Source organism: Solea solea, chromosome 8 (assembly GCF_958295425.1).
Source record: "Solea solea chromosome 8, fSolSol10.1, whole genome shotgun sequence".
NCBI classification, from domain to species: Eukaryota; Metazoa; Chordata; class Actinopteri; order Pleuronectiformes; family Soleidae; genus Solea; species Solea solea.
In genome coordinates, this window is record NC_081141.1 from 15,063,141 (window position 1) to 15,079,607 (window position 16,467).

General features: G+C 40.0%; 1 protein-coding gene across 1 annotated transcript; it reads left to right on the forward strand.

The window, feature by feature from the left end:
- The first annotated feature begins 1,567 nt into the window (after window positions 1–1,567).
- LOC131464195 (uncharacterized) lies at window positions 1,568–14,588 on the forward strand. The gene is made up of 19 exons (XM_058636556.1): window positions 1,568–1,653; window positions 4,600–4,713; window positions 4,832–4,983; window positions 5,132–5,285; window positions 5,633–5,825; window positions 6,806–6,900; window positions 7,354–7,540; window positions 7,608–7,705; window positions 7,780–7,936; window positions 8,012–8,130; window positions 8,327–8,488; window positions 8,584–8,697; window positions 9,025–9,077; window positions 9,824–9,911; window positions 10,132–10,924; window positions 11,762–11,910; window positions 12,017–12,086; window positions 12,192–12,393; window positions 13,099–14,588. Exons 2-19 carry the CDS (start codon window positions 4,644–4,646, stop codon window positions 13,510–13,512), a joined length of 3,270 nt encoding a protein of 1,089 aa, XP_058492539.1. The 5' UTR covers window positions 1,568–1,653; window positions 4,600–4,643; the 3' UTR covers window positions 13,513–14,588.
- The last annotated feature ends 1,879 nt before the right edge of the window (window positions 14,589–16,467 follow it).

Here is a 16,467-nt window from a genome sequence, read left to right on the forward strand (position 1 = left end):
GCCGTGCCAATCTCAGCTGACATAGGTCAATAGGCGGGGTACACACTGGACACAAGGCCATATAGGGACAAACAGCCATTCAACCATCCACTCTCACTCTCACACCTATTGTCAATTAAGAGTGTCCAATTTACCTAATCCCCATATTGCATGTTTGAGAAAAAATATTGCTGCAAGGCAAGAATACTAACCACTCACTACAATGGGCCCCACATTCACCAGTACTTTTATCATCAACTCAAGTTAAAGTAAAAAAAAAAGTAGCTTGTTTAAATAAAATGTACTCTACTTTAATAACAAAGTTGGGGTTCTTTCTTGTGCAGTGCAACAAGGAAATTCTAACAAAATTGTTTTTAATTAAAGGCGACATAGAATGCTTGTATCACACATATATGTTAGTTATGGAGGTCTACTTACATATATTAACTTGTTTTCATGGTTAAAATCCTACTAATCGCTGCAAACGAGCCAATCAAAATATCTCCTCACTGACGCTCTCGTCAGCCGCGCTGTTTCAGACCAAAACCACACCCCCAGAACGTGGACTGTGTTGTGATTGGCCAGCCAACGAGAGCTTTCCTACTGTCCTGTGATTGTACAATTTGTTACTATTTGTACAATACAACACTATTTTCTCAGCAGTGGCTGAACTGTTGTTCTGAAACGTTAGGGTTTCATAAACGAGGTAATGACGCAGATACACACACACAAACGCAGCGTTAATTGGAGCTTCCGGTCTATGTGGGCTTTAAAGGAAAACCTTTACAAATTAAAGTGCTGACAAAGTCAAACATGTAAACACATAATGTATTAGTCAAAATGGGTCAAAGGTCACAAATGATTTAACTTTCTCTTGACTTTTTCAGGTCAACATTTTTTACTCAGTATCGGATGCGAAGTACAGTGACTCCAAAAAAATATATACTTTAGGAAAAAGTAAAAGTCAAATTTCAAATTTACAAAGTACACAAAAAAAATCAACCGAATTAATTCATTTCTTTCCAACTCTGCCAGGTAGATACTTTCTCACAGAGCAGTCATTTTGTCCATCGTTCCTCCTGATACATCACCAGAATGTTGGGAAAATCAAATCACTTTTTGGCTTTTGCAACATTGTGTCACGCACGTTTCTGCACGTTTTGTTACTCAAGCTATAGTGAAGTGAATGACGCAATATTTGTGTGGGACTTGCTCTGCCTCAATTGCATCAGTCAGTGTTTTGACTCTGTGATTTATTTGTATAACTTAATGCTTCATTTATTTGGTAACCTAGGTAACCAACTAACCTAGTTCACTTAAATGGTGCTTAGGTGAAGGTCAGGGTTAGATATTGACTGGTTGAATGGTTAAGGATATGGGTGATACTTTGTTTAGGCTCTCCAAATGAGTGGAAGTCCATGCAGTGTCCAAAGAAGACTGCACAAACCTGTGTGTGTGTGTGTGTGTGTGTGTGTGTGTGTGTGTGTGTGTGTGTGTGTGCATGTGTTTGTTGGGGGCAGTTCATATAAGTGGCTGCTGCTCGTTGTTCTCTGTTTCCTTGCATCCAGCTCAGCAAATACATCAGAGAAGCAGCTTCTGTCGAGGCGACAGCTGGGAAACAGAGACCGACTCCACGCGATCGCAAACCTGCACAGAAACCAACCTTGAAATAAAGTAAGTATCAATATTGTCAGCGGTGTTTTGATATATAAGCGTTTTATGGTTTGCTCCTGACGAGACCTGGATCCATTTTGCATTGTATGTTTCTTTTAAAACACATGTATGTGTGTTGTGTTCTTTGTAGCTGTTCACGTTTTGTTTTTTTTCCCCCCATTTTCAATCAAATGCAAATTCAGCCCTCACTCAGCCAAACCACACAGTGTGCTGCAGAGCAACCACTGAAAATGAACTGAATTTGCATTTATCTCATGAACGTCTGTTGAAATCAAACACAAAGTTCATAGAAGTAAATACAGTGTTTTTGAATCTGTGCTGTTGTGTGGATGTTCACCAGGATAAGCAGACACAGAGAGAGAGAGAGAGAGTATTTAAAAATATTTTGAGAACGTACATTAGTGCCACATGATGAGAGGCACTGACTCACCGCTGAATTTAATTAGAGACAAAGTATTAAAAGTGTGGGTGCCCAACAATATTAATGACATGCTAACCAGTGTAAACGGTCCGGTGTGAGTCAAACAAATACACCCACATGCTCTTACTATTATGTTGGTATGACGAGCCATTAACTCTCCTCAAATGATCAAGCAATTCATTGATGCTCTTAGTTCATGACTAATGTGTTAACATCTTCAGGTTTTCTTTCAGTTCAGTTCTCTTCAAACGTTGTGTATTAATCTGATTTAATCCCTACCTAATTTAGTAGTGCACGGGATTTTCAAAGACCTAAGTATTTATACATTGTTCCCTCTTTCATATAAAACAGGCTGTATTCAAGCCTTTAAAACGTACTTAATACAGTGTAATGACCAAGTTGTTACACCCTGTGCTAGTGCGATAATAAATATTTGAAAACAAATTAAAGAGGCAGAGAGGAACATTAGAAGAAAGACATTTTTTCTTACATCCAAATAAATAAAAAAAGTTTTCCTTTTTTTGTTTAGCTCATCACAACTCATCAGACAGCGACTCCACCCGTTTCCTCTTTTTTTCCTTAAATTTCTATCATTTATTTGCATAATTGTGTTGCTCTCGGTGTAAATATAGAGGGCGAATGTAAATGAATGTTTTAATATTTTGCATCGGCTCGTCGTTTATTCAGCGTCAATCAGTAAAAGCCTTAAAGCTCAAGAAAAAGAAAACAACAAGGTCTGTTAAAGCAGTGGGTCAGTACATGGCTCATCCAAGCATGTCATTTCCCGTGTGTGTGACCAGAACGTCCTTCAAGATTGGAGACATGTCTGTTTTGTTTTTTTTTAGTAGTTGTATATTTGATTTCTCCCACACTGACACTATAACTTTAATCATGTCAGAAGTTTATTGGCAGAAGAGCAGTTACATGGAGAACTAGCACCACACGTCACACGCTGTGCTCCAACACTGTAGCAGTGGATGGAAATGTGCATTTAACTAAAGTTTCTTTTGCAATATTTTGGCGCTAAATGTGCTTTACAACTTCATCCTTACAACAACCTTATATTCAAATTCCACATTTCACCCTATATTTACAAATCATATCTTTGCCATGTTTCCGATCATCGTCCTCTCACACATTCACTCCTTTACTCGTGCAAATGCAACAGTGTACACACTAAATGTGTGGCACATGCAAACAACAGAGGATCAGTCCTTAAATGGCCATACTGAGGGGATCATGAAAGCCCATATAATCAGACGGGTAGCCGTCCATGCAGGGACCGATAACTGATCTTCACAGTACAAAGCTCCGCAGCCTCTTTTCATGTCACTTCCATTGAGTGGAGGGTCACAGTGTGAGCTTTATAAAGTGGATCAGTTAGTTATTCAAGGATTCAAGGGACTAAAGAGGACAAAGCTGAGCTCGCTGCAGTGCCACAGACTCACGACCAAAAAAAAAGAAGCAAAGGGAGGTGTCATTTAGAGCTAGAGAGACACAGAGAGAATAATAAATAAATAATAAATTCATCTGCTGAATACATTTGCAGGACATGGATGAAACGTGAACGTATGCAAAGGGGACAGTATGAGAAAAAAATCTTCTCATCACACGTATCTGTTCTCATCAACATTTCAACATCTTTTCCCATCGTGTACATGAAAAGTCAGTGGAATGTAATGTATACATTAAACACAATAAAATAGTTAGTTGCCAATCTATTTCCATGTATATATCACCAAAAACATTATAACATTATTAGTTTTGTTTTGTTGCACATGCAGCTCTCACATTATTATCTCAGACACAGAAGTGAGGAAATTAAAACTGAAAAACTGTAAAGTCAAGATCCTGCATGACTGGAGCACAGACTCCGTCTGACACACAGTCACTGAACTGAAATATGGCAGAAATCTGTCACTAAATACACCAGACTCCTCTTAAATGTTATGATTTTAGACATTTCCTTGGTAAATGATGGAGATTTACCAAGGGATTTCAGGATTGTAAAAGTCTTTTTAACTGATCTGCACTTCGGCATGGCTCGGTCCGATTTCTGTGTCTGACGTCGCGCTCATGGCTCTTCCAGTTCCGCCACGCTGACCAATCAGTGGCCGGCAGTCTGTCGACGGCACGTTTAGTATCGGCTCAGCTCGCTTGGAACGCCGCCAGAGCAAAAACAAAATGTCAGGTTAGCAGGTACTATCGCTAATGGAAAAGCACAAACAACCAAAACGTGCCGAGTCGAGACGTGCTGGAACTGTGTCGTGAAAAAAGCGCCAATAGTGTTGCATGACGGATGCAGCATACAAATAATGTTACAACTCTGTTCAAACAGAGGCAGAATACTAACACAAAATCAGCAAAAGTCACATACTGCAGCTTTAAATCAACCACATGGAGCTCAATACTTACTACTGTAACTTCGGCGCACACAACAACACTTCTCTTTCCCTCACTAAACCCTGTTTTTGTGACCGCGCTCTCTGAGTCGACAGCATGAATGAAGCTTGTGTTTCCTATAGGGAGCGTTGAAGTAGGATGCACGTGTTTCTGTGTCTCCATCTGGATGCTCCCACAGATGACTTCCCACCTCTGCCTTCTCATCCTGTCCAGCTTGGCAGTTTCATCCCAACTGGGTGAGTCCATGGTCTTCAGACTGCGAGTTAGTCCAGCCACGATATGGTCTACTCTCAGGTTTACTAAAGGCCACTTAACCGCACACTTACCTGATCCGTGTCTGTCTGTGTGTTCCAGGTATGGACAATGTTTTCTTTAGTCCCCAGGACCAAACAGTCAGGGAAGGAGAAGGAGTTTCCTTCCAGTGTGTGTCTGGGGAAAGTTCACCTCCTGCGAGCATCTCATGGCTCAAAGATGGAGAGGAGGTCACAAGAGGTCGACAGATTCAGGTGCGCAGGGACGGACATTTGACATTGGGGTTCTGTGGCGTTTATTTCATACGTGTCTCATGATGTCACCGGTTAAACAAACCTGTGCAAAATGAATATTCATATTCGTTTTTTTTATTGTAATGTTCCGTTGTGTTCACTGGTTTAGGGTGAGTTTGGAGGTGGAAACCAGAAGAAAACGTCCGGTACTTTGCGTCTTTTCAATGTCACATTAGAGGACGACGGCATATACATTTGTGTCACTCACAATCCTTTACTGAACATCAGCACCAAGAGCAAACCAGCTACACTAACGGTGCAAGGTGAGCACATATACATAAATCATTTGTTCATGCTTTCTTCCACTCATACACCTGCCATTTCACATATTATTCAATATGTATATACTGTAAAAAACTTTATTTGCAACCAACATTTTGGCAAAGGCAATGCCAACAAAACCCAAAAATATACTATATTTATTATCCAAATAGTGTATGATTGACTTTCTGTCATTTGAGTCTTTGCTAGAACATTTGCTATAACCGAGTCTATAAAACTTAAAATCTTAAAAACTTAAAAAAGATTACTGATGCTTTATATCATAAAAATGACTCTCTCATTTTACACACTAACGTATCGATCCTCTGATTGTCCATTTGTCCTGCAGGCATTCCCAGACGACTGCAGATCATCCAGGGCCCTGACAACATCACCGTCGCCATGGGAACAGAGGTCTCCATGCACTGTACTGCTCATGGCTTCCCCGTTCCCATGGTGCACTGGTTCAAAAACGGCTGCCACCTGACAGACTGTTCAGCCCTGTTCAGCCTGCAGAACAATGGACAGCTGCTCACATTCAGGTCTGACACTGCACCAGACAAGACGAATATTAATCACTTAGCAAATTTGAATTGTTATAATAACGATGAATCGAGATGCGCTGAGTTTATGGTTCATATGGACAGAGCACATGTCAGAGTGAAACTGCAACATTGGACATGCTGTTGTATGTACACCTCAAATATATCTTTATGTACTTTTATGTTTTTTTTCAGGTTAGAACGCATTGAATATGTCGTCAGTTTATTTAATATCTTGGCATGTGACTCAAGAGGTGAACGTCAGAGTAAAGCATTTTCTCATGCGACCTGGGGCGACCACTGAGCAGGAGGGGGCCGGTTAAGTAAAAAATCCCAAAAAAATACAACATGATGATGGGAAAAAAACAACATAACAATGCTGTATCATGGCATTGTAATAACTATCTCTGTGACGATATATTTGCCCGAATTTCAAAATTAAAGTGTGTTGCTTTACAATAAAAACATATTCATGACGCAGTGTGAATCTAATGATTAAACACGAAACGTACAGAAATACTTCATTATGACTTGATATTGGAGGCAGGCCGCGAGTTTGGGACCTGTGTTGTAAATTCTTCTGCAAGATAAAGCTATAGTTTGGTCTCACAAATCGAATCAAATTGAGGGTAATTATTGCAATTTTGCTGAATGCAAAGATGGTATTTGTTGCTATCAGTTCATTAGGTAAAGCTGAATACGAGCAGTTTTTCTCAGCTTTTGTATTTTTTAATTGATCTATGTGTAAATATATCACCACAGTTAAAAATTAATAAGTCACTACAGAATATTTTAAATAAAAATTTACATTACATCTGGGATCGGTTAAACAAGTGCTAACCCATCCCAGATCACCGTCACGTGTGGCAGTTCCGGTTGCATGTACTTTAACCTGTATCTGTTTTTACCACCATAACTCAGAAGCTGTTTTGATCCGTTCAAAAAAGTTTTTTATGATTCATACTGATATTATTCTTCAGGCATGTGGCCAAAGAGGACGAGGGCTTGTATCACTGCGAAGCATCGAACCAGAAAGAAACAATCAAGTCCCAACCAGCCTTTCTACTAGTGGCTGGTAATGTGTTTGACATCAACCACAGATTTCATTGCAGGATTATGTGTGTTTTTTTTTCCCCGAAATAAGTTAGAAATTTAGGAAATGTATAGTTTCAGCTTTGGACAATGCCATTTACAACAACTTAAAATCAAGTACTTTTTTTTTTTGCCCTATTAAAAAACACTTTATTCACAATTATTTAATCAAATACATTTGTAAATATTAACATTTTGACTAACATTTGAATTATTTTATAAACTGCTTTAATAATTTAATCTATTACTGATTTATACATCTCTATGTGACCATTTCAATATCAAAAAAGCATTCATCTGTCTCTGGCTCAGAGACAGATGGAAGAGGAAATAAGACAAACTAAAGTCCAATTAATAAGGAAACATTTTTGAGAGCTGCTACACTGTATACACACACACACACACACACACAGTATGACACATATTGTGTTTCCAGAAATGGACTGGAGTTTTGCACAGCAGCCCATGAACCTGACAGTAAAGAGAGGTGAGAATGTGACAGTCACATGCAGACCTCCATACAGCAAACCAGCAGCCCAGGTCACCTGGTTCAAAAACAACCAGCCTCTCACATCTACAGCTCATGTAACTCCACTGCCGAGTGGAGACCTCTACTTCTTCAGGTGCGTGTGCATCGTATGTATTGTTTGTATGTATGTTTCCCCATTGATGTCGTTGTTCTCTCTGCAGTATCCAAGAGTTTGACAGTGGGAGCTACTTCTGCAGAGCCTCCAACATCCACCTGAAGAGGTTTCTCACCTCTAGACGAGCAACAGTAACAGTCCTGGGTACGACCTTCTTAGATAATAAGGATTTCTTGTGGCCACTGAGGGAATTTTCTTCAATATTTTCTTCAATTCAGCCCCTCCATCAGTGAAGGTGTGGCCCCAGCTGCTGACGGTGCCTGTGGGTGCTCGGGTGATGCTGGAGTGTCAGGTGTCTGCAGGTCATCCTTTACCCTCCATGAGCTGGATCAAGAGAGGCCACTCCAAGCAGACTGGAGGCAAGGTTGCTCTGGGGTAAGTTCATGTGCAACAGGGGCATTTACTAGTTTAGTGTCCTTGGCAGAATTAGCTTTACATTTTTCTGTACAGACTGAGAAATACCACTCTTCACATCCAGTCGGCCAGGAGCTATGATGAGGGCGTGTACGTGTGCGCGGCCTCAAACCCGCTGGGTCAAAGTCATGACAAAGCTACGCTAAGAGTCACTGGTAACGTTTTTTCACCGCTATTAAAACAAAGCACAGTTTAATTCACCACCAATTTCCTCAATCCTCAACAAAAGTACACTTTTCTAACAAATACAAATATTAAAAAAGATAACTTTGTGTTGTAAAATGACACCTGAACATCCTAAAATGCAGAATATGACAGCAAAAATGTTTCTCTTGTGCTTTTTTTTCCCAGTGAGCCCCATCATAGTGACCTTCATGGGTCAGGTGAGCTGCCGGATCGGGACATCGGTGGTCCTACCGTGCACAGCTGTGGGGATTCTTCCCATCACATACACCTGGAGCAGAGACAAAGCAGAGACACAGTCTCCTGTCGGTGTCAACAGGCGCGTTGATGGTGAGCGGCTGTAGTGGCGCCGTTAGGAATTATTTTCATCAGCAAATACAAATAGTTGAAAAAGCTTAAAGCGTTTCTGTTTCACTGTTGTGCAGAAAATGGAGCTCTACATATACTGAGTGTACAGTGGGCTGATGCAGGAGAATATTACTGCACCGCTGAGAACCGAGCAGGACGACATCAGAGACTCGCCGTCCTCGCGGTCACAGGTATTCTGACAATAATTCACGGTTCATTCGTGAATTAGAAAGGGTTCAACTCCTTCTGGCTGCTGTAGACAGAACATTACATTCTTAATGTCTCAATCTCCTATTAAAATATGGATATTTTGATGTGCACTACCATGTACATGTACACATGGCAAATTAGGTTAGTTAAAGTTGATAAAAAAATCACATTTTATCACATGTATATTCAATGTGTTCTGAGGAAAATAGGTTTGTAAACAGACAATTAGTTGTGCAACTGTTCTACAGGTGATCACTTCATTTTTTTATTTCTTTTGGATTGTCTTTCATTTTGTCTTTTGCCCTAAGATGAAAATCATCCAGCTGATAGAGGAAAGCAGATAAGCCTGGTTTTGACTGCTGTGAGTTAACATGTTGTTTTCACTGTGGCTCGTGTGGTGACGTCAGTGATGGAGAGACACTATATATTAACCCAAATACCTCAGTGCCGATACTATTCTATACTAAGTACTACTTAGAAGCACTTCTGAGAGATAATGTTCTACTTTAAGACATTCAGAGAGAAATGCTGTACTTTGTAAACTCATTTTGTTATGTGGAAAAAACGTACACATACAGTAAGCTCATCGACTATGGTGCATTGTGATTCTAAGATCTGTGTTTCTGTCTTTGTAAACATTAAAAAAAACATTAATTCACACATCCAAATTACAAAAATGAAAAAATAATATTGCCATCACCTGCATCAGCCTGTAGGTGCATCCTGGACTGAATAATTGTATTAAAAGTAGTTGAAATTAGCTGCAACAGCATTTTTACACATTTGTACATTACAACCTAATAATGTCTTACATGATTATCAATCATTAGGACAATATTCTGCATCCTTCAGCCTAGTGCAAAACATTGTTTTGCTAATAATATTGGTACAGTTAAAAAATAAATAAATCTGCACTTGCTCCAAAATCCGTACATTTTGTGTTTCAGAAGCTGTGAATGTTTCTTGTATGTGTGTGATGTTTAAAGTCAGTTGTTCTGGTAGTAATGGTCTGTAACATGCTCATGTATAACACTGCTTCAAGGTAGTTCATTTATGTTAATGCCAAATGTTTCCATTTTGTATCTAAGATGTTTTTTTTTTTCCTAGATCACCGACACTGACGGAGACACACCAGTTTCCAGTGATTCCTTTGCTGAGCAACATCATGTGCAGTCACAGCACAAGGAAGCCACATGTATGTACTTTTCAACAAGTCCTGAAATGTAATAACTTAAATAATAATATTTGTAATAACTAACAAATTCATTTTGAAGAGGGAACAAAGTTAAACTGTAAAAATGCAACTGATTCAGCTTAACAAACATACGACCACGTCTACTGGTGTGAGATGTTACAATATGATGTTTTAGATTTTATTTGACAAACCACTTGTAAGTCTTTTATTACTACTTCAGGCACATCATCAGCCTGTGATGGAGCTTCCACAATCCCTACATTTTCAAGAGGAGCAGTTTCTGAGATGTCACCAGAATCAACCAGCAGTCCAACTCAGCCGCTACTCACACAGATCGCTCACCCTATTTTGCCACCGCAGTTACTCCCAGACACAGACCCAGACTCAGTAGACCCCCACACCGCACAGCTACGGCGGATTGGTGCACCGCGTTTCATTTCACATCGTGGACCACCAGCCATCACAGATCCTGTCACTGAAAGTCAATTTTACCAGTCCGACCACAAGCCAACCTCAACACTCATTTCTCAAACCAAGATGGAAAACCCACACCATCCACAGCCTTCACCGACCCAATCGAAAGATCTTCACACTCATTCTCAAGAATCGTTTATTTCAAGGTTTTTACCCAAGTTCCGTCTCGAGCCGCCAACAACCCAGCCTCTGCTGCCTTCCCAACAACGTCCAGCTTCAGTCGCCGCGTCTCAGCCGTCCCATGTTCACAGTCGGCCCTTCACAACCAAACCCACTTCCTCACAACCTCAGCTATCTTCAGTGCAACCACTACAGCCCTCAATCTCAACCATCGACACACATGGCGAGATCTCCAATCTGATGACACCGGCCCCTGAGTTCCATGTCGTCCCACAGTTGAACCAGTCTGAGCCGGAACAACTAAATGAGACCCAGCAGGGTGACCCAGCTCAATCAGCCAAATCAACCAATGACACTGAGCTTTCAGAGTGGCTGAAGAGGAACACATCCCAGTCACCGATGACCAGTAATGATCCCAGGTAGGTCATATTAAAGTAAACGGAACAATGGCTATTTCATGCTACTAATGCATTTAAAAATGTTTGGTGTGTGCAATTTAGGAAGCAGACATTAAACTTACAGAAGCATGAATAGCCTTGCATTTCCGATTTGTATGTGTAATGTGGGAAATTATTATTATAATTATTCAATTAAATTATATACTAGTGGTGCCTGCCCCACTGGTGCCCTTTTAATTTTCGCCCCTGCCCTCCCAAATGTCTGTGCGCACCACTGAGTTTCACCATTGGACGTCACTAACCCTCACTGTGTCTTTCAGCATGCAGGTACACACCTCTTATCGTAAGTGTGGGTCATTGGAAAAACTTTGCCTTTGTAAGATAGTGTAAGGTGATTAAAACTTCCGCTGTTGATCAAAAACATTTACATTGTCTTTTATTAGTTAGCCCTGAGTGATTCAACGTGGCCTTCAATGAAAGAGGGATTAGAGCATTGCTGTGTGATGTATGGTTTGTCTTTGCAACTTTCTCTCTGCATCTTTTGCTGACAGCTTACAGGAAATAGTCGGGGTTGGTTTATTGAAAAACAGGAAGTCAATCGGACTGTAAAGTGTTGTGCTACAGGGACAATGTGCAGCTGTTGCATCAGGAATCAAACTCGTGGTGTGCTCACGGTCGTCCATTTTGGGTCTGCACGCAGAAATTAATGCCATTTACATTTGCGATAAGTACATAACGCTGACCCTAATTGATGTCTGCAGACCTGCAGATGCAGAAAGTATGAACTGGCCCTTTATGCACCATTAATGTAAAAAACGTGTAGCGAGATGTCACTTCTGCTTGTCCTGTACACTCCAGAGTGACCCAGCCGTCATGGCTGCCCATGGTGGAGAAACATGACATCCCTATTGTTGTGGGGGTGGGTGTATCCTTGGCCTTCATCTTCATCACTGTTATGTTCTATTCTGTGGTCCAGAAAAATCCACCTGTACCCACAAACCGAGCAGGTCAGAAAACCAAATATCAAATATCATGACACTAAATTCTGAGCATATTCAGAGCAAACCAGTTCGTAACAATTTCTTCAAAGCCTAATTACGTGTCCCCCAACAGCTCAGAGAAATCTGGGTGTACCTGCACGAAACCCTGACCGCCGTGCTGCAGGACGTACGTATGAAAACAGGTGAATTCACTGTTACTAGGCAGTAACACGCTGACCGCGCAATTGATCATTTCAGCTCTATATGTAAACGAGACATTAAATCCGAGCATCGTGTTCCTTGCACAGAGCTTTTGAAGATGACGACTGCGTGGCTGTGATCGAGCAGAGTCCTTACACGTCAGACACCCGAGCCCGACCTCCAGGGCCCAGTCTGGTCACAGTGCAGATGGAGCCCTCAGCTGAGGATCTTCACGAGGATACACAACTGACTCTGGACAACCACTCAGTCTCTGTGGAGACTTATCATGAGGCCATTCTAGACACAAAGGTTTGATGACAAACACACACATGTTGAAACATCTGCAGGTTGCAGAAACTGGGGAAGAAAATCTATAAGAGAGTGAGGAAAGAATATGTTTTCCCCTCAATCAATTAAAGTACTGGTCAGCTTTTGTTTTCATGCCAAACTAAGAGTCATTTTATACAACTTAAGGTTTGTTGTCCTTGCAATTCTTAAATTATTGCCAAAAACAGATGATACAGATGTAGTATTATTACATGTTACATTACATGTCATTTAGCAGACGCTTTTATCCAAAGCGACTTACAATGGAATTGAGTACAATCAGCCAGGGGTGGAGTCGAACTTGCGACCATGATGTCTTTCACACACAGGGTACCGGTCTTAACCACTGAGCCACTCCACCCTAGTATAAGTGTTGCTTATGTGCTAATAGTTATAGATGAGTTCAGCTGAGGCCACATGTGCTTTTAATTGATGTCATACTTCTTTCTGCTTTAGTCCATTTGTGCTGGTGGAATTCATGCGCTCATCATTGCCCAGTTCAGATCACATCCATCAGTCTTGATCCTTCTAATCCACGCCAACCATCATTATCACCACCACCAGTGTCTGGAATCTAAGGGGATTAACCTAGTTGCTGCACAATCCTAATCTCAAATTTTCCTCCAACAGAATGTTCAATGCACTATGAATATAGATATATAAGAAGTGTATTCTTAAATATTTCAGATTGATCCTTCCCTGGAGGAGGAGAAGGGCTGCACTATGTCCCAGCCCAACATCCAGCTGCAGTGTGCCGAGGACTGGACCAGTAACAGAGGGGACAACCACAGCCTGTGTCAGGATCCTTTGCCTCCTCCGTTGTCCTTACCTTCCTGTTCCCCTTCCCCCTCTCCTCCATCGAGGCGTGAAGAGGGCCTGCACACCTCGTTGACCCTACAAAGTCCAGAGCAGTGTGCAGCACCGCTCCACCACAGCCTCAGCATCTCACATGGCAACCCTCCCCTGCTCCTGTCTCACCACCTCTCCTTGGGTCTCACTACGGTTGCTGTTGATGTCCATTTTTACCCACCAGCCACTGCTTCAGCGGCAGCCGGCACCAGCACCGGCACCCAAGTCAATTCAGTCCCTCACTCCACCTGAAAACATCTCTTCAGTCCTCCATCAGTGAACAATCAGCGACCAGATTTCACCAGTGTAAGCCTCTGCATACTGTATGACCAACTACTGTATTTCCAACTCTAATTAACTCTACCAACAACTCTAACTATAAATCCCCCTCTTGATGAGAAATAAATAATAATTTCTGGAGAATCCAGATTTTTCCATCAATCAATGTCCACAGAAGAAAATGGAAAGGTGCTGATGTTAGTGTCTGTTGCTATTTGATACATAACAACATGCCAGGAGCACTGAGGTCCCTGCAAACCAGTTTTATATCACTGATTGTGTGCAGATTAAATCAGTGATTTAATCTGTATTTCTAATCTTTACATAGAACCAGGTTATTTTTGTACCAGTGTGCAACATTTACAAGGAAATATACAGTAATGCCTATGTTTGTATACTTCTTATACGTGCTTTAAAATAAATAAATAAAATCAACAGTTTTTAGTAGCCTTAGAATAAGCCTTCTTCTATATGTACTGCAGTTCCCTTGCACACTTGTGAAAGGGATGGTTGAGCAGAGGAGACCTCGATTTGTGACAGTCTGCAGTCTCCCCATCAGATGCCATATCATTTTTACACACTGGACACACTTTAACCAGCAACCACAGCTTCAGCTTCTCTACTTAATGCACAAACACTATATGGTTATTTAAAAAAATAATATTTTTGTTAATATGTGTTTTATCATAGTATTACTTTGTGTGTTGGTTATTAACAGCTTTACCACAAATAGTCTTGTTTTTTTTATTGTTTATATCTTAATTACTACTCTATTAATGAAGAAAATGTAAATGTGTTGTTTTGAATTTATTATTTATGTAGAGGACAAGTCACAATTTCACATTATATAATTTATATGTCAAATGTGTGGTACAGTAGCATGTAACAGCCAAGGATACATTTTATATTGCAATAATTGTAAAACAATCTGTTTCAACGATCCTCTCGTTTCCATATAAGCTACTTGACTGTTAAACCTTGTTTGAAACCAAAGGAGGGTAATACTGTAAGTGTTGGATGAATATACACTGTAATGACAATACAGCCAAAAGCCCTTGGTGACAATTCTGTATGTAAACATTTCTCTGTGAGCTTTTATTTTCAAAATAAAACATGATTACGTTAACTAAACATGTGCTTTATGATAAAAATAATATTAACTGTTGCACCTTAAAACTCACGAGGACAGAATGTGGATGAGACAAACGATATTAATGAAACTTGGTTTCTTTGTTAAACGGCTTCATAGTTTATCGTTTACCATCTTATCACTCAACATTTGTAATAGAGGAATATCAAGAGCATGTGTGTTGATTATTCAGTCATCTTGATGAGAATGAATGAATGAATGAATGCAGTCTTTCGAATGTCATGCTACTCAGGCGACCTCTAGTGGCCATGAATAGTTCTTCAAATATCCTTAATAACTAACCAACAGAGGTCAGTAGAACCACACATTCTGTCAGTCTTCATATGGACAAGCACACAAATAAATGACCTTAACCAAAATATGTTTTATGTGTCTTTGCAAAAGGGATATAAAATAAAAACACAACTAATTAAATGGGAGAATGACAATGTATGTAATTATTACTATTTACTTTTATGCATATTTCACTTAATAACCCTAACCCCATTTTAAAATAAAATTTCAGAAAATTACACATTTCTCAAAGCCCAAACTCAGATCTATTTCCGTCAGTCAGTTGTATGGCCATCATGTTTTTTGAATGTTTTTTCAAACACTGTAATAAAACAGCGTTAAAATCAGTGGCCTTACAAAGATACACCATTCAATACAAAGCAAAACCAATTATAATATAATCATGGTGTCTTTAAGTAAAAATGCCAAAATTGACACTTGGTGCTTGGTCATTATGACATTAAATTCAAAGAAAAGAAAAAAGCAAGCAGATAACTCTAAGGACAGACCTTTGGCACACATAAGGCAGAAAACAAGGCAGGCATTGCTGGTACAGAACAATATTATCGATACAATTATTTAGAAAACAGTCACATACAGCTGCTGTAATCACACCATGCGAATCAAAAAGCAGCGAACATCACAGACCTTACCTTGTGCAGTAAAGTTACTCGTGCAGACCTACACCTATGCAGACATTCTGTTTCCATGCAAATCCAGCTATACTTTTTGGACAAACTCAAAATTGTATCATAGGTCTTTTGGATAAGTTAGATTTAAGCTGTAGATCAGGCCAAACAGGAGTGCACACACCCATTCACAAAATTACCTGAGACCCTGAAGCACTTCAACGCCCTCTATAACGGTACCGACATCCTCAGGTGGATCAGTGTCCACTGCTCCCTCATGCCGAATGACGTAGACTCCTATCATCATATCCTCCATTTCTCTCTTTGCACAAGGATCAAGATCCTAAATGTGGAAGAATGATAAAAAGAAAAATGTTGAAGTTTCGAATGCATAACTATATTAAATGTCACATCAAAATGTTTATATAAACCCCAAAGTGTCGTCTTGATGTTTTGTCTACCATTCCAAACCCGAGGCAGACAAAATGTCAAAATACCATTAAAAAATATAGGAATATTTATTATTTAACCATCCTCATCTCCACAGGTAAATTTGGACCCAGAATTTTGTATCATTTCACTCTCTTGTCAGCGAGATAATTTGTTTTAATAATTTGGAAATGTTTGCTATTTTCCACTGGAAGGGAAGTGGAAGTGCAAAAATATTTTTCTACCCCGAAATAGAAATACATGTGCATTGAATGTTTTAATTTGTAATGCTTCAGTAATTGGTTTCAGAGTTTCAGTTTCCACATTTATAACCCAAAGAAAAACAGACATGAAAGGAGATTATTGGTCATTCATCAACCAACACGCTCTGCAAATCTGAAATTCACAGTTGTGCACAGCTTTCAAGTTCCTTCCTTTTTAAGAATG